This window comes from Galeopterus variegatus, unplaced genomic scaffold, assembly GCF_000696425.1.
Source record: "Galeopterus variegatus unplaced genomic scaffold, G_variegatus-3.0.2 Scaffold2787, whole genome shotgun sequence".
NCBI lineage: Eukaryota > Metazoa > Chordata > Mammalia > Dermoptera > Cynocephalidae > Galeopterus > Galeopterus variegatus.
Window position 1 is genome coordinate 85,221 of NW_007728898.1, and position 24,368 is coordinate 109,588.

General features: G+C 36.7%; 1 protein-coding gene across 1 annotated transcript in view; it reads left to right on the top strand.

Annotated features, from left to right (window-relative positions):
- LOC103598924 (cyclin-dependent kinase 14) overlaps positions 1–24,368 on the top strand; it is a gene marked incomplete at its 3' end in the record, with an annotated part of 215,166 nt that overhangs the window by 54,839 nt on the left and 135,959 nt on the right. The window contains exon 3 of the mRNA XM_008582988.1: positions 5,412–5,535. Within this exon, the coding sequence (XP_008581210.1) occupies positions 5,412–5,535 (124 nt within the window). The remainder of the gene's footprint in view (positions 1–5,411; positions 5,536–24,368) is intronic.

Here is a 24,368-nt window from a genome sequence, read left to right on the forward strand (position 1 = left end):
CTGCAGCTCTTCAGCAGGAGTAGGCAATGCTGGATGTGGTCACTGGGGCCATGGGTGGGATCCTGTGCCCCCAAGGGAGATGCTGGGGCACTCTTTAGCTGCTAATCTGGAGTGGGCCACTCTTGGAGAGGTCTCTGTAGCTGTGGCAAGCCTCTGTGTCTCCCAAGAGAGATGCTGGTGTGCTTTGCACCTTTACCATTGAAACGGGTTGCTCTGAGTGAGGTTGCTGGTGTCATGGGTAGAGCCCTGCTACCTCAAGAGAGACACTGAGTTGCTCTGCAGGACCACAGTTGGAATATGCTACTCTGGGTAAGGCTGCTGCAGTCATGGGTGGGTCCCTGTGTCCCCAAGAGAGATACTTGGACACTTTGCAGCTTTGCCATTGAAATAAGGTGCTCTGGGTGAGGTCACTGTCATTGTAGGTGGGACCCTGTACCCCCAATATCCCATTTTTAAACATTAATGAGAGGGTTGGTTGTAAAATTTGTTGCTTACTGAAAGTTCTGGTAATTCTTCTGAGTAATATATATAACATATTGAGTCCAATAGTGTGTGCTTTTTATCTACGTACTTTAGATATTGTGATAGAAGACCTTATCTTGATGTTTTCTACCTCGTTAAACTCTAAAGAGTTTCAGAAGGGAATAGATGGAGTATTAAGGAATATTCCCGAGAAGTTTATGCCATGTCACTCAGAGTGTGAACTATTTCCTGCTGGAGATGGCAAGACAACTGAGCTAAAGATAGAACTGCTGCTGGCAAAAGTGTCCTGTTATGTATATCATTGCTATTAAAGGCATTTTCTCATTGGAGGCTTTTATTGCAGAAAGTGAACATATTCTTTTTTTTTTTTTTTTGTCTTTTGTCTTTTTCCGTGTCTGGCAACGGATCGCAACCCTCAGTGTTGCCCCCATACCGGACCGGGGACCGGCAACGGGATCGCAACCCTCGGCGTTGCTCCCGCGCCTCGCTCAGCCAGTGAGCGGGAACCGGTCTGTATGTGGGATCCGAACCCTCAGCGGGAGCGCCGCCATGCTTCCCAAGCGGCGCACTATCCAGTGCGCCACTGGGCCGGCCCAACATATTCAAACTAGAATATAATTCTTCAGTGGCCATACTGACAGATATGGAGGAATCTCTTTTAATATTTAATAAAATTTTCAACAGCAACAAAGTATTCTTAGGATGATCTTATGGCTATTACAGTAGAAAGAAAGAGAGTTTCAAATCTGTTAGTTTGTCAACTTCAGTACACGAAGCTCTCTTCTACTATGTTATTTATTTCTAAGAAGATTTTAAATAGCAAAAACAGGAATTCAATAATAATGTGCTTATTACATCATATGCTAATTGAGGCTTTTACAAACTTAGATTCACTTAATAATAAAAGCACTTTGATTATATTAGTTGTATAAGTGTATTCATCCGTACATTTATTTGGAATCCACCTCATTTAAAATAATGAGTTGTATTGGAAAGTTGACAAGTGATGAATGATGATCGGATGACTTTGAGTAAGTTTCTTTTTATTTTAGAGCTTTAGTTTTCTTATTTATATAAAAAAGGAAAAATGCAGGCTTAGAGAGAGAAAGGATTAAGTAATATATGTAGATGTACTTGGAATAGCCTTTAAGCCGTCAGTTAGTTTTAGTCTCGCTCCTTTTCTTTTCAGTACAAGTTTTATCAGCAAAGCTGATTCTTACTCTTTCTCTGTGTGTGGCCTCCTCTTTGGTGGTCCTTCTTGTTCTCGCAGTGTCCTCTGATTTTTCACAAAAGATCAAGTGTAGCTTGTTGTGTTGTGGTTTATACAACAACTGAGTGAAATGGCCTTCCAAAGAATTTAAATGGGAAAGTTGGTTACTTGCCAGCTCATCTAAATGAAGAAATCCCCAAGACCGGAGTTCACAGGGCAGTCCCAAACAGGAGTCCCTAAGGCAGTTTACTAACTCAGCAAGGCCCTGCTTCCTCAGAGCCTTCCCACCCCAGCTACCAGCATATTCTGTTAAACACGTTAAAACATTATTTGTGAAACAACTAGTTTCCTTATGGTTTCAATGAAGTCTGTTGGTTTACAGTTTTATATATTGTCTTCTCTCATTTGAGTTTTTCTTCTTATGTTGTACCTGCTTGCTTGGGCTCCTCAACTTCTCCCTCAGAATAGCAAGGGGCTTATCACAGCATCATTTCAACTTCTGTGTCTAGTGAATGCTCAACTCAGTTTCCTGTTAAAATTTTATGTGCAATGAATTACGTTTTCAGAGTGGCAAGTTCCCTGTGATTCATTCCCTTCTCACAGGCTGTTTTTCTTGTAAAGGCAGAATCAATTCTACTACTTCTTTTGTTGTTGTTAAATCCTCCTTCCTCTGTGCCTTCGGTTCGCTCTGTTTGCATTGCTGTTACAATGGAGATCGCTTTCAGTGCTAGTGCTCTATTTATGTGTCTGTCATACCCAATAGGCTGTGAGTCCCTCAAGTCCAGGGACCAAATCTTATATCTTAATCGTCTTTGCATCCCTCTTGCATGACAGTGCCTGGCATATATGGTTAGCACTTAATAAACCCTAAATGAATTTATTTTATGGACATTTGTTCTGACTTAATTTCTGCACTGCTCAAAGAGCTAATAATTTGTTTGGGGTTGTATTTGCCACATGTAGGACTTAGTTTGTCATGTATGTGTTTATTATTGGAGTATGTAGTTGCACCATTTCCTAATACTTATTTTCTCAGTCCTTTAATATGATGTCCTGTTTGCATAGCTTCTGTATTAATAGGAGGATTATTTATTTTTACTAATTGGTAAAGGTAGTATTGCCCTTTGGGAATGCTTGATCTATCCACTTCTGCCCTTAGATTCTAGAGAATCCCATTCTAGCATTTCCTATCTGTTATTTTTTTTATCTGCTGCCATCCAGATGTCTCCAAATTTGGTTCAGTAATCACATTACTGGTATAGGAGTGCCAATTATGTGCCCAGGTTATGAAGATGGTTAAGGCACACGGTCTATAGGAGGCAGGAGAAATTCCACACTGTGCTAGATGTATGCAGAGACTGCTCTGGGAGCACAGATGATTGCCTTGCAGAGATTTGGAGAGGGTGGGGACCCAGGGAGGTGGTCAAGCAAGGCTCCAGGGAGAAGTGTTTCCTAAGGAGAGACCTTAGGAATCCATGGAGATTAGTAGGTAGAGGGTACAGAGGGCTTTTCTGACAGAGAAGAGGCAAAGACAGAGGTACAGAGTTGAAGAGTAGCATGCTCTGAGTGTGGGGGTGGGCAAGGTTGCTTGGAGCCTGGGAATGTAGAGTAGTAATGCCTGAGCACCCAGTTGGAATTGGTGCTCAGCTAAGTGTCCTGAGAAGCCATGTTATTTATTAGATGCTCAGATTTTATACTATCAGTTGGAGGAAGAAGCTTCTTTATCAACACTGCCTACTTCTGTTGATTTCTGGCCAAGATTCCTATATTGGGGTGGTTAAGGACATAGACTTTGGAGTCAGACTGTCTCCATTTGAGCCCTGGCTCTGCCACTTAATTGCCTTGTGATCTTGAAAAACTGCACTCAGGTTCCTTATCACTAACAGGGAAATAATAGTAGTACCCACCTCATTAAAATTGTTACAGAGGATAAATGGGGTGGTATTCTATGATGCATAGAACAGTAGCTGGCACACAGTGAGTGTTATGTGCTTGTTAAATTAAAATGCATTGCCACGGTTAAATGGACCATCACATTCTGATAAGTTTCTGCTAGGTCCCAAAGATCAGTTAGCATGTTGTAGAATGCCAAACTGTTTCTTTACAAAATTGGTTTATTTTTTAAATGAAGTTTATTATGTGTTGTATCTGCCTCTCTCTCTCTCTCTCTCTCTCTCTCTCTCTCTCTCTGTATGTTTAAGCCTCTGAAAACACAAAATGCTTTTATTTGCTCACTCATTCTAAACTAAAGGAGCATGGGTTTTCTTATGAATTGTAAGCTTCAGGCTTCAGGATGCAGTGGGTATTAGAAGTGAGGAATGAAGCTAGAAGCTGCTGGTGATGGTGTTAACTCAAGTCTTTCCATCTCCTGTACAGGATGGCTTGAGAGGAAGAGAATTCTAGAGAGATATTTGCTCCCTGAGGTTGTTGAGCTAGTATTTTAATCTTTGCTAGCACAGAACAGACTTTTGTTTTCTGGTACTTTTTCTCTGGAAATAATGCTTCCAGCCCTTCCTTGCACCATACATATTACCACATACAAAGATTTGAGATGAATTAATCTTACCATTATTTCAAGGTATCCTCCCTGTAAAAAAAAATTACTTTGCTTTTATCACCCCTATTTAGTCGGAACATTCCAGAAATGCTGGCTTCCAGGGCCCTCAAGGAGTTGCCAGTCTTTTCCATTTGAACATTCCAGAATCCTCATACCATCGATCTCTTACAACTCATCTAAAATTTCTCTGAAACTGCCTTTTGTTACCAGCTAGTCATATAGACTAGAATATTAGTGGCACTTAAAAGTAAGAACACTTGCTTTTATTTTTGTTTTAGCGGATTTATTTTTTAAAAACTATGTCAATTAGGATGATTTTGGCAAGTGAATTGTTTTAAAATATTCTCTTTTTCATCAGCAGAATATTGGGAAGCCTAATGAATCACACTTTTTGTTATCAAAAGAGAATGATCCAATATGAAACTTCACAGAGAAGGCCATCAGTCAGTTCTTAAATTATTTCTTGCAAAAGTACTGCTCTAGAATGAATTCTTGACTTCTCTATTTTGTGTATTTCCTTTCCTTTTAGGATGGGTCTGCTCTGTAATTAGTGATGGTACATGTCTGTCTTTAGGCAACAGCCTAATCTCTATGGCCATATGCACAAAATAACTATAATTACAATGTAGTATTAATTGCACCATGTGACTGTTTTTGTTTTGATTATTTCAAATCATCTTATCTTTCCATTCCTTACAGCATATTAATTGGTGAATCCATGGGTACCATGTTATGTCATTTTTATGGCATTAACTATGCACACTTACCTAAACTTGGTAAAACAGAAAATTCTGTTTCTTTATAGTGTTGTGAATAGATCTTTTCTCTCAAAAATCATTTTAGGCCTGAAAAAATAAAATAAAGAATTGATTCTTTACATTTTGCTTAATTTATTGAACACAGATTGGAGTGTAGATCTCTTTGGCAAAGGAGGTATCACACTCTGAGTTGATATAATAGGATTGTCAGAAATTCTCAGATTTACTTCTTAAATTAAGAATTTACATGCTAATGTAAATGCACATTCTGTTCAAATAATTTGGTGGGAAATTTAGTGATGGGTACCCATTTTCACTTAAATACAGGTACATGGTAGACTGTATGTAGATAATGGCATTTATCTATGTTCAGATTTTAACTTTTGTCTCCCTATTTTTTCAGTTGTTTTTATTTCAGTTGCTGCGAGGGCTGTCTTACATCCACCAGCGTTATATTTTGCACAGAGACCTGAAACCGCAGAACCTTCTGATCAGTGACACGGGGGAGTTAAAGCTGGCAGATTTCGGTAGGAAAGCAGTTAATTACCAGTCTCTTTTGTCACACTGTGAGAATGCCAGGCAGATGGTGGCACTGCATTTGTTTAGGTTAACTTCTTATGTCATCATAGATCATGGTAAAAATTTTTTGGGAATAAAGGAATTTTTTTTTTTCATTTTTATGATAACATAAAACATAATGCTTGGTAGATTTTTATGAAATTAAAACTACTTGTTAGAGTCTTAAATAATCATAAGCATAAGTCAGATCTCATTAATATATGTTTCCAAAGGAAAAGTCAGTAAAATTTTGAGCCTAAAATATATTCAAGGAAATCTTTTCTTTTTTTTACTTTTTATTATGAAAATGTGAAACACACTCAAAAGTAGAAAGATAGTATAATGAACCCTATTGCCATCACTCAGCTTCAGCAATTACCAATATTTTGCAAAACTTGATGACACTGGAATTTAAACCTCTGGACCTTTTCTGAGTATTGTAGGATGTGTTGAGTGTACCTTGCCCTAAGGCTTTAGTAATTTAGAAATCTAGGGCAATATAAACCTTTCCAGAAGTGACTATTGTTTGAAGTATCGGTAACATTATAAAAGTAGGTACTTATTCCTATTTAAAAGTTAGGTCCCATTCTACGTCATTCTTACAAGTTTTAATAAGGTTGTCCTCTTCCAGCTTAGAAGCTTTTGTTCAAACACTGTGGGAAGCACCCAGTGGGGAGCAAAACTGTTGTATCCTTGGTATCTCCTCTTCCCTTCATCAAGTCTGACATTTCTGCATCGCACAGGCTGTCATACCAGAGATGGTGTTCAGTTGATTCCCAGAACCAGGGGGTGCCTGGTGGCAGCATAATGTGTTGACATTACATTGCCTCAATTATTTTTGAATACATATTCTGATTAGAAATTTGTTCCATTAAGAATGGAATGAAAATATTACCCTTGGGACATAAAGATGCCTGAGGTTGAGATATGGGCCTTTGCTGAAATATGATTATCTTTTCCCACTCCACTCCCTAATAAATAAGGGAGGGCAGGAAATGTTTATTTTTTATTTCAAGGTTACTAGACTATTGAATACCTTTGGAATGAACCTACTCTGTTGGGTTTTGTATATTCTTTTCCTCTAAAAATGAAATAAAAGGTAGCATGACTAGTGATATACAAGGGGGCTTCAAAAATTCATAGAGAGATTCATATTACCTTTTAATTCCATTTTCCATGAGCTTTTTGAACTTGTATTGCAAAACTTTGTTGTTTATCCTCACCTACTTTGGTAAAAATGATGAAACCAGGTGTGTGTGTGTGTGTGTGTGTGTGTGTGTGTGTGAGAGAGAGAGAGAGAGAGAGAGAGAGAGAGAGAGAATGTGTGTGTTGTTTATTGCCAGATTTTAGCATCAGAATTATACTAGGTGGTTGGATGTAACGTCTTTCTATTACAAGGTAGAAAATAATGAGAGAGTAGGTGGGTGGAAGAGAGAAGGTTTGCAGTTTCCCAAATTCAAGTTTATTGGCTTTACTGTGAACATATTTTGTAGTTTGTCAGCATCAATAAATTTAAAAGAATTTACAGTGATTTTCTTATGGTATGTTAATATACTCTTAGGCAGTTGTTGTAATATATTATTGTATTGAACATTTAATTGTACTGAACTTTTTTTGTATATTTATAAAATACGTTTTTGTAAAGTTGACTTGTTTCTATAACCATGTATAGAATAGGATTGTATGTATGTGCTTACTGGAGATTATTTTTTAAATTTTATGATGATGTTTTTATTGTAACAGGTAAGTTCATCTTAAAAAATTATGTATCTTTAAATAAGACTAATGTTTTATAAGATTTGGACACAAATTAAAATGTAATTTTAAAAACTTTGGAAGATTTTTAAAGAAAATTTTAATTTAGAAAGTATGAACAACTCAGAGATGACAAATGTTAACATTTTTATTATATATTTTCCCAGTATCTTTCTCCTTCTCCTCCTTTCACTCATCTCTTGCTTCATCTGCATATTATATATCTTCAAAAAAAGGAAACAATTTTGTAAACATTTTTCACATAAGAATATGTGATGAACATTTTCTCATGTTACTAATTAGGACAAAATCATTTGTAAATATCTGAGATTTTTCTATTAATGGCCCAAACTTAATCTCTAATCAGTCCCTTATCAATGAGCATTTTAGTTCAAATTGCTTACTATTGGGTTTTTTTTTTGTCTTTTTCATGACCGGTAAGGGTCACCACACCCTTGGTGTGGTGTCGCCCGCACCGCGCTCAGCCAGTGAGCGCACTGGCCATTCCTATATAGGATCCGAACCCGCCACAGGGTCAGCCCAAATTGCTTACTATTGGGTTTTTTTTGTCTTTTTCATGACCGGTAAGGGTCACCACACCCTTGGTGTGGTGTCGCCCGCACCGCGCTCAGCCAGTGAGCGCACTGGCCATTCCTATATAGGATCCGAACCCGCCACAGGGTCAGCCCAAATTGCTTACTATTGTGCACAGTCCTATATTGAACATCTTGTAGAGAAAGCTATATATGCTGTAGTTGCAATGTTGTGTGTTTTAAAGCATTTGATTCTTCAGGCCAGACTTCTCTGCAGAAGGGCTGTGCCTGTGCACCTCTCCTCAGTATCATGGACTGAATTGTTTGGCTTTGAATGTGCATTTGGCATGCATCCTGTGCACAGGGTGTAAGGAGTGGGACTTATTCACCAACTGACAATTTCCTCCAATTAATTGTGCATTATTTTTGTCTTTTAATTTAAGACATGCAATTAACTGTGATTTACTGTGTTTGGGCACGTGTGTGTGTCTGAGATGAAGGAAACATTAGAAACTGCAGAGAAGCTCGACAGTCAAAATGGGATGGTCTCAGGCAGCAGAATAATTAGAAACACAGGGTCTTAATTCAGTTTGACATATGAAGAGCTGTAGAAACAGTTTCTTTGTCTTACCTTTTTCTCTTATGTGAACAATACCATAAAATTTTGATTAAAAGGGACAAATACAATCTGTATGTTTATAGTTCCCATATTGTAAATGATACTGCTTTTATTAGAAAGACATATTAGAGTGGCACTAAAATTTAATGGGTTTATTCTTTGTGCTAGACACTTAGAAATTCTTGCTTCATTGCATCTTCAACCTAGTAAGGTACAGTAACATATATTATTAAGAGAGACATGAGATTCAGTGAAGGTTGTAAACTTGCTCTGACTTGGACACACAGGTAGGTGGTTGTAAAGCTGGAATTCAGGTTCTTGATCCATATTCTTCACTATAAGGTGGCCCAGGGTCTTAATATTTATATATATAGATATTTTACCTTAGTGAGGGCTGCCTAATTGTCTAGTAAATTATTGGTCATTATACATATGCTGTTTCCTACATATAACAAATATGACACCTATTCTATGTAAATAGATTGCACTAATGAGTAAGTTCAACCTCAGTGCTTTGCAGAATTTACCTGCTGGGCGAGGTAAACCAGGTGATAATATACTTACAGACTCATTGAGCTTTAAACAGAATGCTGTTCTGAATTCCAGGTGTCATTTGACTAATTCAGTAGTAATGAGTAAGTTCAACCTTAGTGCTTTGCAGATTTTACCTGCTGGGCGAGGTAAACCAGATGATAATATACTTATAGACTCATTGAGCTTTAAACAGAGTGCTGTTCTGAATTCCAGGTGGTAACAATGCTTTAATGACTTTTTTTCTTATAAGCAAAGTCATATTCAAGCACTTCACTGAACCTTATTTTCTGTATGCATTTTTAAAAATTTGTTTGAACATTTACTTGTAAATATTTGTGGGGCACAGTGTGTTGTTTCAATACATACATACACTGCAAAATGATTCACTTAGGGTAGATAGTACAGTACCTGTTAGTCCACCACTTTTCCCCGCTTTCCCTCCCAGCTTCTGGTAACCTTTATTCTATTTCCTACTTGTATAGGAACTTTCTTTCTTGTTTTTTAGATTCCACATATGAGTGATATCATGTGGTTGTTTGTCTTTTTGTTCCTGACTTACTTCATTTAATGCAATGGTTTCCATTTCCATCCATGTTGCTGCAAATGATCGGTATAATTTCTTTTTACAACTGAACAGTATTTCACTGTGTATATATACCAGAGTTTTTAACCCATTCATCTGTTGAAGGGCATTTAGGTCGATTCCATCTCCTTGCTATTTTGCATTTTGTTGCAATGAACATGGGATTGCAGGTGATTTTTTGATATATTGATTTCATTTCCTTTGGGTATATACCCAGTAGCGAGATGGCTGGGTTGAAAAGTAGATGTTTTTATTTCTCTGAGGAGCTTCCATAATGTTTTCCACAATGGCTCTACCAATTTACATTCTCACCAACAATGTAGGAAGGTTCCCTTTTCTCCCCATCCTCACCAGCATTTGTAATTTCCTGTCTTCTTGATAATAGCAGTTCTAACTGAGGTGAGATGATATCTCATTGTGGTTTTAATTTGCATTTCCCTGATCATTAGTGATTGTGAGCATTTTTTCATGTGCTTGTTGGCCATTCGTATGTCTTCTTTTGAGAAATGTCTGTTCAGGTTCTTTGCCCATTTTTAATTGGCAAATTAAATAATTCTAATATGTTTGTAACCTCAGGCTGCTGAAATAAACATCACTGAGTGATTGAAAATATACACAAAAAATGCATAATATTTAAAGTTTCTGCTCTGCAGACCTTAAATGATTATCTAACTGTATTGTTGTTGACCACAAAGTACGTTGAACATTGAATTAGGGTACTGGCTTTGTCTGTAACTAGCTTGTTACTTTCAAGAAGTCATTTATCCCCTCTAAGCACTATACTCCTCATTTAAAAAACAAGAGCATTGAACAGATACTTTCAAAGATCCTTTTATGTTGTACATTTCTGAAATTATTAACCTATTTTCTAATGACCAGATATTTGCTGGTGGATAAAAATTTGTCCATTGAATCTGGAATCAATGCTACATCATCCCTCCCTAGAATCTAGTTTTTGATTCTACCTTTCGGAAATTCAAATAGATGAGAACCATGCTTTTATGATACGCATCGAGAGGACATTAAAAGAAAATTATTAAAGCACCACAAGTAAATGCATAAATAAATTCACCGAGAAATTAAAGTTCATTTGCAGTATAACAGTATGAAAACTTAAAGGTATTTTTTCATATAAATGAGATTAAAAGAAGATGAATGAATCTGTAGACTTACAGCTTCCTGCAATTCCTGCAAGATGATGTTGGTGTCATCCACATTTCCCAGCCACTCTTTTGCTATTTTTAAGGGTCATGACCTAACTATATTGAAAGACAGCTGGGTTAAATTTGCCCCTGAAAAGAAGAGACAGTGAGAATTCTGTAATATAAGCATTTAAGGTCTTGGCTTATTTTATTCACTTTCCTAATGGAGGAACCGAGTTAAACACCCCTGTGGTTTTAATCAAGTAAAATTAAACATGTCTCTTTCCCACCAGAGCTCTAAAATATTACCTTACTAATGTTGATAGTTTTCTCCTCCAGGCTGTTCCTCGTCTAGATTTAGGAGCGGAAATTATTTTAAATTACGTTTTAGATTAATTTAAGGAGCACACCAGAAATGCAACTCTGTAGAGGACATGGTAAGTGCATGGCTTGTTTGTTATGTGCTTCTCAGAATTCACATAGGGAATAGTAGAAAACAGAAAGAAATCAACTTCTTTCAAATGCAGAGTAGACTCTGTCAGTTTGATAAATATAAAGTCTCTGAATGAAAGCCTGTTAGTCCCAAAGGTACGGACCTTTAGCTATTTTTTTTATCATTCACATATAAAATTCACCATTGAAGCTATAGTTATAAATTTAAGGTTAGATATAACTTAGCCCATTTGTTATGGCCTGTAGGTTTCAATTTTACTGTATCTTTATTTTAAAATATATTTTCTAGTAGCAAAAACAACTTTATTGTCCAATGAAGTATCACTCTACTTTTAAAAGTCCCTTTGAACGCTTTAACACATAAACAGTTTTAATGCAGCATTTAGGCAGTTGCTTTCATGTAGATCTGAAAGCGAAAAATACATTTAGAATAATTGATGCTGCAATATGAGTCAAAGAGAGGGCTGTTTTTTCCCTAATTTCTCTAGGGAACTCCATTAGAACTCCAAATGAAAATGTATATATATTTAAATCTATTGAATAGATTATCAAGATTACATGTTAGAATTAATTTTGGTTTGACATGTCAACTAGACAAAGTTATTGCCCCCAACTCATTATTTTAAAGATGTAGTGACCTTTTTGAAAAAGGAATATTGATACTTAAATTGTCTTCTCCCTGATCTTAAAATCATCACTAGCTTCATCATTTAAATCTTGTTTAATATCCTGCTTATTTCCTCAGAAGTTTTTTTTCTATTAAAGAGGAATGACAGTGATGATGACTTCTAATTTTATTGTTTTTCTGTTTTACGTTAAGACAGTGTAACATCAGGCATGTTAAAATGCTAGCTATATGAGGGTTTTTTCCTTTTAAATAAACTTTATTTTTTAGAGCAGTTTAGGTTCACAGCAATATTGAGCAGAAAGTGCAGAGATCCTATAATACCCCCTTCCCATACGCACAGCCTCCCCCATTATCAACATCTGGCACCAGAGTGGTACATTTGCTAATATTGATTAACTTACCTTGACACATCATTATCACCCCATAGTTCATAGTTTACATTAGGGTGACATGTATTCACCATTACAGTATGATTCAGAATAGTTTCACTGTCCTATTTTTTTTTTTTTAAACTCAGATGGGTTTTTTTTTTAAGCTGTGTATGGGAACAAGAAGGTTATATATGAACTGCAGCTAATATGCATATACTGTTCTATCTATGATAAATCTCTCTGTTCAGTCACCATAGCCAGATTGAAGCAATGTGGATAGGGGTTGGTTGCTAAAATGGCCACTTCAAACTCCATGGAAATGAGGAAATTTGAAAGTGTTAGTTCATTTTCAGCCAAATCATGCATGTGAGGTAATGAGACATCTTTAAATGCAGAAGACTATTACAAATAGAGTTGATCATCTTACTCTCCACTGCTGATGGAAAACTTCTGGGAAGAGGGACTTCAATATGCAAAAATACTTTTTTTTCTATGCAAAATGAGGGCAGGGGTGTTGGCCATAAATCAGGTAAGCAATGCAGGCTGTGAGTTGAAATATAGCCATGTATCCTTAGAATATATGTGCATATAGAATAACTGGAACCCTAAGTGCCAGCCATGATGACCAGAGAGGAAGAGTTACAGGTGATATTAACAGGGGTAGCACTGAAATGAACCAAGTGCTATTGAAGAGAACAGTGATTACACTCGAACACAAGTTTTGTTAATATATAAGGGTAAAAGTTTGGTTAGAGTTTGGCGATTCACAAATGTCCCCTCTTTAGGAATAATCTCCCATCTTCTGCTCCTTACATTCTAAAAAACTACATTTAAAAATTCAGCCCAAACCAGGTTCCACTAAGACATACGTCAGTATGCCTCATTTATATATACTAGACTCTTGGGTGACAGCAAGTGAATCGTTGCAGTGTGAAGAACACATTTTCTAAAATCTTTATTGGAAGCAAGAAAAACTGACTGCTACTATGGGAAATCTGAGACGTGCTATAAATCATGAAAATTAGACATCTTTTAAAAATTTGTGATTTTGAAACTTACTCACTTTAACACTGCCAGTGTTATTAGTTTTGTTTCTTCTTTTGTTCTCTAAGTTTTTTAAAAATGCCACATATGTTGGCTTATTTACTTTGGAAATAGTGCATATTTACATTAACATTAAAAAATTTTCTTCTCACCTTGAATAATTTCTGTGGTAATAGATAAATTTAGGAAATTAGGGCTTTTTTTCATTTTAATGAAAGAAGAAAATACTGGAAAATTAAAAATAAAAACCAATTAAGAACTAATTGTGTTGCTTACAAATTTTTATGCAAAAATTCAAACTTTAAAAATGGAGCATCTTTCTATTAAATATCCGTCAAGTTATTTGACATTCTAATTTTTAATTAGAAAGGAGACTGTTACAAAAATGCAGATTGAAGTGTTTATTTCAGTTATGGATTAGAGTTGTCAGCTAAGGAAATCTATCCTGTGAAACAAAAACCAACTAATATTGGATGTGGAAACTGTGCTTAGAAACAGCCTGGAAGTTGTAGAATGGAAAGCAGGAGGAAGGGGTCAATGAGGTGGCTAAATTGAACGCCCGCATTACGAGATCGGGAGAACAGAGGCAGGCATGGAAAAAGCTGGAAGATTTCAGGATGGTTGTGATGGTTTCTGAAAAGTTATCATTAAGCTCTAAACCTACTTAAAATCAATTGGGAGCATCTCATTATAAGAATCACTGTTATTTGAGTTATAAGAACAATATAAAATAAATATGACCTGCAAGTATTTTGCTCGAAGAATTAGAAGCAAGATATAGTGTTACTGTCTGTTAGAGTCATCGTCCAGTTGTTGGTAGAATCATATCGTTGGGAATGTTTTGTTATGATTTGTTTTTTATAATAAAGGTAGCAAATCTATGAGGGGAAATTAAAATACATACAGTTACAATTGTATGAGAGAAAAGGAAAAATCTTTTACATTCATTTTTTCAGAATTTTTTAATTTAGATTTTCTCTGGATTCTGAAGGAGTCTCAGAGATTATCTGATCCACACACCTCATCTTAAAAACATATATGCCTTGGCCCAGAGATGGAAAATGAGTTAACATTGGGCCTATTATTTAGTAAGTGATGTGTCAAATTATGTCAAGAACAGCCAAATGGAAGAGATGCACAAGGCAAGGGATGGAGGAGGGGTATGCAGGTCTCCCATGCTCTCTCCGGGTGCACCACTTTCCCATCACCTCAGAGTGTTCACCAACCTGGAAGCCCTCTGAACCCCATCATTTAGGGGGATTGTGGAGGTTCTGTTACATAGACACGTTTGATTCAGTCATTGGCCATTGGTGTCTAACTCAATCTCTAGCCCCTCTCCCTTCCCTGGAGGTGCAGAGGTGGGGCTGAAAGTTACAAACCTCTAATCACGCCTTAGTCTTTCTGATCAACAGCCCCTGTCCTGAAGCTATCTAGGGGCCCCAACCCTCAGTCATCTCATTAGCATTCAAGAAAGACATTCTTGTCACTCTGGAGATTCCAAGGGTCTTAGAAGCTCTTGTGTTAGAAATAGAGGTCTAAAACCAAATATTAAAACAAAAGATGCTCCTATCACCCATATCATTCAGGAAATTTCAAGGTTTTAGGAACTCTGTTCCAAGACAGGATGAAGACCAAATATGTATTTTGTATTGTATCACAATGTCACACACAGGTTAGAAATAAACAGTACACACCTCTAGGGCAAGTGGAGGTGTAACAAAAGTGCTAAACAAAAACATGTAAGATTGAAAGATAAAACTTTTTACATGGAAGCAAATATACCTACTTGAAAAGACAAGATAAGGTAACATATTCCAGGATGGGTGGGGTGCACATTCTGAAGCCAGGTCCCTGAATTTGAATCCGGCCTCTGCTGCTTACAGGTTGTGTATTCTTGGGTGAGTTACTGAAATTCTCTGTGCCTTAATTTACTCATTTTTAAATGGAGATGATGATAGTAATACTCTATACTCACAAAATTATTAGAATAAGAAAGTTAATACTTGCAAATCATTTCAGAACAGTGCCTGGCTATTAGGCAATAATATGAATTTCATGTTTATTATTAACCTTTTAGATGTTCAAAGTGCTATTTATTTTTAATATGATTTTTTTCCTAAAATGTGTAATATACCTTCTTAACTTCTTGAACAAAGATATGATAAGGAATATAATTCAATAGTTCATTCAGCAGATTTTTATTGAGTGCAAACTATATATACTTAGCACTGTGCTTGCTACTGGCTGAGTACACAGTTGTAAATTGAGGAGACATGGTTCCTGCACTTCTCCTTCAAGCTCTCCTTACAGTCTTGAGGTCACCATTTCGAATGTCAGTTACTGTATACAATTGTATATTGTTACAGAGATGCCCCTGGAGGGTAAGGAACCTTTTAAAAATAGTCTGATTTTTTTTTTTCCTTTTTGTCTTTTTTACTGACCGGTACGGGATCGCAACCCTTGGTGTTGCGCCCGTACCGGGGACCAGCAACGGGATCGCAACCCTCGGTGTTGCGCCCGCGCCGCGCTCAGCCAGTGAGTGGGAACCGGTCACCACATGGGATCTGAACCCTCGGCGGGAGCGCTGCCACACTCCCAAGCGGCGCACCCTCCAGTGCGCCACCGGGCTGGCCCAAAAATAGTCTGATTTTTAAATCGTCTTGCATGACTTATGGAAATTGTTATTTTAAAGCATAATTATTGAGCAAGGGTTAAAAAAAATTATCTATATGTCAATGTTCTGTTGTTTCTAGTTCACTTTCAAAAGTATCTCTCTGTCACGGTGTTATTTGGTTTAGCTTTCCTGGCAAAAGCACTAGGAATAATTTAATAAAAGGGAATCATTCTTGCAGTAAAAATTTTTATGATAGATTCGTATCACTAGTGTTATGCTTTGAGAATAAAATTATACTTTATGTTATTCCTTCAAATGACAGAGCCCTTTCTTAGCTAACCAAGAATCCTCTGGTATTATACATGTTTCTCCTTATAAACAACTGAGTGCTCCTGCAAATGTTTTCTTAAGCAGAAACATGTGAGATAAGAAAATTCTGTGGACCACTATAAAAATCAGTCCTAAAGAAAAATATAATTATACCTTAGGGTATACTTTAATAAAAAAAATAAAATGAGTAAACCCTCATCTAGAATGAATACTACTGCTGATCAGTATCAGTGTTTGTGGTCTCTTAGGAGTAGATAGTGTTGTAGGTATTACTTTTACATTGTCAGGTAACACAGAAATCTAAATATAAAATGGCATATTGGTTCCTAGGAGTCTTTTGAGATTTGATGCTCTATAAAACAGTGAAATTAGTTTATAAGAAGACAATGTACAGACCATTATAACTTGTTTTCTACTATTTTTGTGGCAGTTTTTCTTTTCTTAATTCTATGATGTCAAAGTTCATTTGACCAGTCTTTAAATCTTAAGAGGAAACATATATATACAATTATAAATATGCATAAATTCAGGAATGCACTTGTAATCTTCCAGAAAAATGTGCATAGATTGTTGAAATGAATGATTCGAAACAATGGTAGATTATAGATTCCTTAGCAAATTCATAAATCTAGCACTTTGTGACATATATCCTTCATTCCACTAAAAATGTAAGTATACTACATTTTATCAGCCTTTGCTATGGACAGCAAACTGAGCCACTTCTTAAATATTGAGATTTGCTTGTTTATTTGACCTTCTATGTGAGTGACTGTCTGTGGTCTGCTTTGGATATGAGCCTCTGTGCTGTGCAATGTTGAAACAAAGGATGGACATTTTGCCTAGTACAAGATGTAGAAGTCATTCTAGTCTTCAGCGTCTGAGAGCATTCTTATTTTTGAATATTGAATTCAACATTTGGAAGCATTCTAGTTCTTGATTCATAGAAACATTGATCCGTAGTACTTGACATGAGATTGCTTTTAGAAAATGAAATTGACTCAAACCTCAGTCATTTCTAATAATAATAATAGCCCTTTACAGTTTTTGAAGGGCTTTCATAGCCCATATTTTATTTTATCCTTATAACCCTGTGAAGTAGATAGTACAGGTCTCATTGCTCCGTTTTTAATATGAGATCATTGATTAGTGCTTGCAATATTAGCTCAACTTGGGCATCAGAATGACTGATATTTTAATATGGGCATTTCTGCTGAGTCTGTAGACTTGAAGAGAATTGATTTTGAAGTGATCTTATAAGATCATATGACTTCTTTTATATATTCTAAGTAACAACATGAAATGTCTTCAAGTAGCTCTGATTTTTAGTATGATCAGTGATCTTTTAAATTTGAAAATTATAGGTAAATAAGTTTATCAGTGGAATAGCTGTAAATGAGCTCTTTGATCTCTCTCAATAATAAAATTTAGATTAGCAATCGGAATTGGTGATATTCAGATGTAGTACCAATTTACTTTGAAATGCACCTTATAAGTAGAGAAGTTTTGATGCAAATTTGAAATTGTCTTTGAATTCACTAAGTCAATGCTGGAATAACCAAAATAAACAGAGCACTTTTACCCACCAGCTCTAAAAAGTTATCTATAAATTAAAGCAAAATATTGAAGGCAGTAAAACATTGTAGTATATGCTAACTTGTCTTTTCATTGCCAAAGATGTAAAATTTCTGGAAATCAGGCAGATATTAAAAAACAAAAACAAAACTGAAAACCTTTTTTTAAATGACAGATGTGATGTCAAATAGGGTGCTCACTGGATTTTACTCCCCCATTTCCCTTCCTCTGTACAAGCTGTTCTGCCCCGCCCCCAGCCCACTGCCAGTCACTGTCAGTGCTGGTGAGAGGTGATGTGTATCGCTGATGTGATGGGAGAGGAAAGGGCAAGAAAGAATAACTTGTCTTCATCATAGGTATAAATTGTTTTGAAGAGAAACATAAGTGCGTAATTTGTTTTGCTTATAAAAATATCATGCTTGCTAGCTTTAGAGAGATAAAAAACCAGAAACGACTATAGAAATATTTGAAGTAAAGTTTTTTTCATCCCTGTATTATTTTTAGGAGGAGTCAGACAATTACCCAATTAGTTGGATGGCCACTGTCCCTTTTACACACTTTTCCTGCCTTCTTTCTGAGGCATTCAGAGCCAGCTTTGGATTGCTATTTCTTTTACTGCTTCTATAAATCTGAAGTCACTTCTAAAACTGTGGTCCATGGAAAGTACAATAATGAAAAATAATTTTAAAAATCAAAAAAATTTTCTTGCTTAAATCTGTTTAGAACGAATTGCATATGTGTGTCTTCGCCACCTCTCCTCACCCAATGGAATCACAGGGTACATTAGCTAATAATCAAAGGCTCTTGGTCTTTCTGCAGTTAAACTCTTCCATTGCATCTCCCAGATTTATTTGGTAAAGGACAAAATTTGACTTTGTGGAACATAAGTTGGGGAAATGTTGGTATATTAGTATCTGTTGCTGTGTAACTATTTACCACAAATTAAGCTGCTTGAAACAGCATTCATTTATTATCTCACAGTTTCTGTGGGTTAAGAATCTGGGTGTGGCTTATTTGGGTGCTTCAAGGTCTCTCACAAGGCTGCGATCAGTCAGCCAGGTCTTCTCCTCATTTCATCTGAAAGCTCCACTAGGAAGGGATCTGCTTCCAAGCTCACATGGCTGTTGGCAGAATTCAGTTCCTTGAGTCTATTGGACTGATGATCTCAGTTCTAAGCTGGCTGTTGGGCAGAGGTCACCCTCAGTTTCTTGTCATGTGACCTCTCCAACATGGCTGCTTGCATCATGAAAATATGCAAGTCAAGAAGACAATAGAGTCTGAAACAAGACAGAAGTTACAGTCTTACATAAACCTCATAATAAAAATGACATCCCATCACCTTTGCCATATTCTGTTTTTTGTTTATTTGTTTTTAAAGCAAGTAGCAGGTCCCACACACAAGGGGAAGGGATTCTGTAACAATCTGAATACCAGGAGGCGGGGGCGGGGAGGTCAACTTAGAGTCTGGAAACCACTGTTGGTATGAAAAGTACTATCCAATTATCTCATGGTTTTAAACTGCATGATGTGATTTTCATAAAGAACAACAGTTAACTGAGCATGTGCTGCATGTCAAGACTGATGCTAGGGTTTAAAGATTTATAAGGGGTATTGATGATGATGATATATGATGGTGAGCAAGTCTTATTGGTTGGTGCTCATTTCAGACACTGGGGTGAGCACTTCGCCTGTGGTATCTTATTTAATCCTCACATATACCTCCTTTCCAGATAACAAAATAGAAGGTTGAACAGTTACATAAGAAGAGGGCTATAGTTTGCTCTCAAGTAGCTCACAGGGAAAATAGATAATTTATAACACTATTTATAATATTTTATGGCAGGTGACTTCTTTATACAGAGTGGAAGACCAGAGAAGGGTGCCATACTTTAGCTTGGGAGATTTAGAGAGGAAGACCTAAGGAAGTCTTTTCAAAGGATGAGTAGGATTTAATGAAGTTTCTGAGACAAGAACAGAGATCAGGGTTCGGTATAAGTAAAGGTAGGTAAGGCTTACATAAAGGTAATATTTTGTAATCCTCTACTAGTAACATACTATAGGACAGAGGTTTTACTGTTTAGCCACAGGCATAGATGTTGCTGGACATGTGGACTACAAAGCCAGAGAGTAGATTAAATGTCAATATGGTGGTGGCAGCAGCAGCCAATGGCAACTATTTGGTTATATATTTTATTATTTGTTTATTCCTAGCCTCTTTCCAAATAGCTCTGAAGCAGCTCCTGATCTGATGGTTCACTTGATTTATTCTTATATATCCTTTAGGCTGCCCTAGGCAGATGTGTTTCCATCTCCCACCAGTGCCTGACCCCCCATCCCCCTCCCCCCAGTTGGCGATCTCCAAGTTTTGCCTTTGGTCATGTGCATCTGGAAAGGCAGTCAGTGCTGGGGAGGCCTTGGGGCCAGAGGGCTGTGGCACGACTGGGTTTCAGCATATATTTCTCTGGCCTCGTATAGCAGCTAGAACCTGCTGCCAGTCAAGGACCCACATAGGCCCCTGAGACTGTGGCAGAGCCCTGAATCAGGTGCCTGCAAGGTATAATTTGCCCTGCACAGAGACAATTGGCAGGTCTGGGAGGCCAGGGTTAAGAGAGTAAGTCCTGGTCCAGTTTACCAATTCTCTGGTCTAGAAGGAAAGTGACAGCCAAGACTCACAGACAGCAAAGATGGGGGCTGAACAACTAGGAGCTCTGTGTCTTCTCTGGAAGCCCTTCCCTTGGGCAGAAATGACAATGCAAAGCAGAGTCATTTAGCAGTGAAGTTTAGTAAAAAACAAAATAAAACATGATGTCAAGTAGTGGGAAGTCCAAGTGTTTGTTTTAACTTTGTCACTAATTAGCTATTTGACCATGGACAAGTCACTTAAATGGATAGTTTTGTTTTCTGTAAGTTAAAAAAAAAAAAAGGAAGAAAAGAAAAGGACTGGATCCAGCAGTCTTCAAGTTTTAAATTCAAGTTTTAATATTTTAAAGTGTTCCTTATGAAATATTCTCTTAGGTATGTATATCCTATTTTCTACCAGATGTATATATAATTTGTGGTCCTTTCCTTAAAAATATTTTTTCCAACTTCAAAGTGTACTTCTGCTTGGCCCATAAAAAATGAAAGAAACAGAACAAATGTAGAATTATTGTGACTGCCAGCCTTATCTAGAGTGGAGATTTTATGATCCTTCTTAGTGTCATTGTTTTAGTCCTTTTGTGATGCTGTAACAGAATACCACAGACTAGGTAATTTATAAGGAACAGAAATTTATTTCCTGATAGTTCTGGAGGCTGGGAAGTCCAAAATCAAGGTGCCACCATCTTTTGAGGACCTTCTTGCTGTCATCCCATGGCAGAAGGCAGCAAGACAAGAGTGGGTAAGAGAGAGAAAGAGAAAGAGAGAGAGAGACATGAGGGGGCCGGAACTTGCCCTTGTAAGGAACCCACTTCCTTGATAATGGCATTAATCCATTCATGAGGACAGAGCCCTCGTGACCTAATCACCTCTTACAGATCCCCCCTCTTAATATTGTTAAAATGGCAATTAAATTTCAACATGAGTTTGGGAGGTGATAAATATTCAAACCATAGCAATCATCATTCCAAGGCCTATAATTAGGTAATAAGGAAAAAAAATGGTGAAGTTTTAATGCTTTCAGAAGTGTCATTTTTAAAATTCAGGGCAAATCTTGAAAAGTATCTTTATAGCAAAAGAGAATGCAAAAAAGTTGCTTTATTTTTTTACCAACACATATATTGCCTTTTAAGGCCATACGATTTTATTAATTTGGTGAATTTTCTTACCAGGAAATCACCAGTTTATTAGTTTTACCAAATGAAGTTCATAGTAAAGTGGAGATTTAGGTGAGATATTGGAAATTCAGTAGGAAATGGGCAAATGTTTTTCCATAAAATGGCCACAAATTTTATATATTGAAATCCAGTAACATTGCATTCTAACATGAGTAAGTTCTTTCCTTCCTTTTATCTCATTATTCATCAAATGTACTACTCAGATTTTTAGTAGAGAAAACTTTTGTGCAGAAAACATAGATGACCTTCTGTATTAATGCTGTTTCTCTCTTTTTTCCTTTGAACTCACTCTAGTTACTAGATTCTCTGGTATATAATAGATTTGTTCAAGCTTGTTAAATGGTCATCGTTTTAATTTTTAATATGTATCTAAAGCTGAATAATACTTTAAACCCTCTGATTCTGAAATTTTAACTTGGGTACCCTCAGGAAGAGAAGAGTCTTCATCCCCAAATAATTATGTTTCCTGGTCTACCACCTCCTGGTATATTGATAAATATTTATGTTGGGCCTGATGTCTAAATTAAAATAATTTTTTCATTGGGCTCTAATTTTGTTTTCATATGAATATAAAACATTTATCATAAGCTTATATCGGTTCAACTAATTATTCTTAAAATCATAACTTTCACAGTTGAAGTGGATATATTGTAATTTCAAAGGAGAAATTTTGAGAAGTGGGATTACTAGGTCAAAGTCTGTGAACAGTTTCATGGCTCTTAATGAATATTGCCAACTTTATTATTCCAATGTTGAACCAACTTACCCTTCCACCAATGATATATGGGTATGTATATAAGTTCCACTTAAACTTTGTCAACATTTGGTACTGGCATTGACTTTAGTTTTTGCCCAACTATCAGATTCCTTCTTTAAATTAAAATGTTTTTAAGAATTCAAAGTATAGGGCATTATGAATAATACTTCAGAATAATGTTTCATAATTCTATATTATGTATTTTACAATTCATATTGTAAACTGTAGAAACATTCTTATCAGAAATCACATAGATCAAATTATTAGCTGATTTTCCTTATAAAGTTCTTGTAATGCTTTTCAGTTTGATTTTTTTATCATCCAACTATAACAATGAGGTGAAATGTTATGCTTTAGTCATTCAAATTTAGTTATTCAAATGTTATGCTTTAGTATTTTAATTGCATTATATTGTACATAAAACACAACTTACCAGTTACAATTTGATGAGTTTGGTAAATATATATAGTGTTAAAACCACCTCCACAACCAAGTTTTAGAACATTTTCATCACCTCAAAAAGCACCCTAGTTCCCTAGAAGTTGAGTAAATACTATCTTTCTTAGTATTACTTTTCATCATTTAGACCTTAGTCAATTTGGAAGAGTAGGACTCCAAATAACAAAATATTGCCTTGAAAACAAAATCTTTGTCTTATGATACATTCTAGACATGAGGCTGGCAAACTTTTTCTGTAAAGGGCCAGATAATAAATATTTTTGGTCGTGAAGTATCTGTTGCAACTACACAAATCTGCTATTTTAATGAAAAAACAGCCACATATGGTATGTCAACAAATAGATGTCACCAGATTTGGTCTGTGGGGCATAATTTGCCAACCCCTGCAAATCTAGACCTTTGCAATTAAGTTGTTCTTACTAATAGCCAATGAGCTGGTAATAAAATATTTGGTTCAAGTGAGCTTTTCAAAGCAATGCATAGGGGATATAATAATTTATGGTATTTTAATTTAGTATACTTGTCTTTGGAAGTTAGTTATGATTTCTAAACACATCCAATATATGTGGTATTCCAAAAACTTGAAAAATGTAATTAGAATATGTTAATTTTGTCCAATTTTTATTATAGTAGCAAAGAAATAATGAGAAAAAATATGTACTTTGGAATATGTGTTTGTATTCAAAACTAAAATGCAAATTGTAGTTCCTAAATCATACCACTAACCCATAAAACTTTTAAAAAATTGTTGACTTCTGTCACACTGTATTTTCTTTTTGTGTGATATTGTTAAATACCGTTATTTTCCCGCACAGATGGCATAGTCTTTTTTTTTTAATAAATAAATAATCTTTGTTTTGTGAATGTCTTATAACCATTTGAACATCCTCACCAAATCCTAAAGTTTCAAGAGCTTGTTGTGAAAGAAGATGACAGCCTTTGGGCTAATTAAACACACCTACAGATGACGTTGTGATTGGAGCACTTTTGCATATTAGAATCCTGCCTTCTGGGCCGGCCCGGTGGCGCACTGCTACAGTGCGCCGCTTGGGAGCGCAGCGGCGCTCCCGCCAAGGGTTCGGATCCCACGTACAGACCGGCCGCTCACTGGCTGAGCGAGGTGCGGGCGCAACACCGAGGGTTGCGATCCCGTTGCCGGTCCCGGTCCGGTACGGGCGCAACACTGAGGGTTGTGATCCGTTGCCGGTCACGAAAAAAGAGAAAAGAAAAAAAAAGAATCCTGCCTTCTGAACATGTGGCCTTTGTCATAAGCATCTCTTCTTAGAAGTCTAACTTGCTAATGTTATATTGTTTTTACCATATCATTTTTGTGTTAAAACCTAGTAATATAGTAAAAACAGCCCAAACTTGGGCCGGCCCGGTGGCGCACTGGATAGTGCGCCGCTTGGGAAGCGCGGCGGTGCTCCCGTCCGAGGGTTCGGATCCCACATACAGACTGGCTCCCGCTCACTGGCTGAGCGAGGCGCGGGAGCAACGCCGAGGCTTGCGATCCCGTTGCCGGTCCCCGGTCCGGTACGGGGGCAACACTGAGGGTTGCGATCCGTTGCCGGACACGGAAAAAAGACAAAAGAC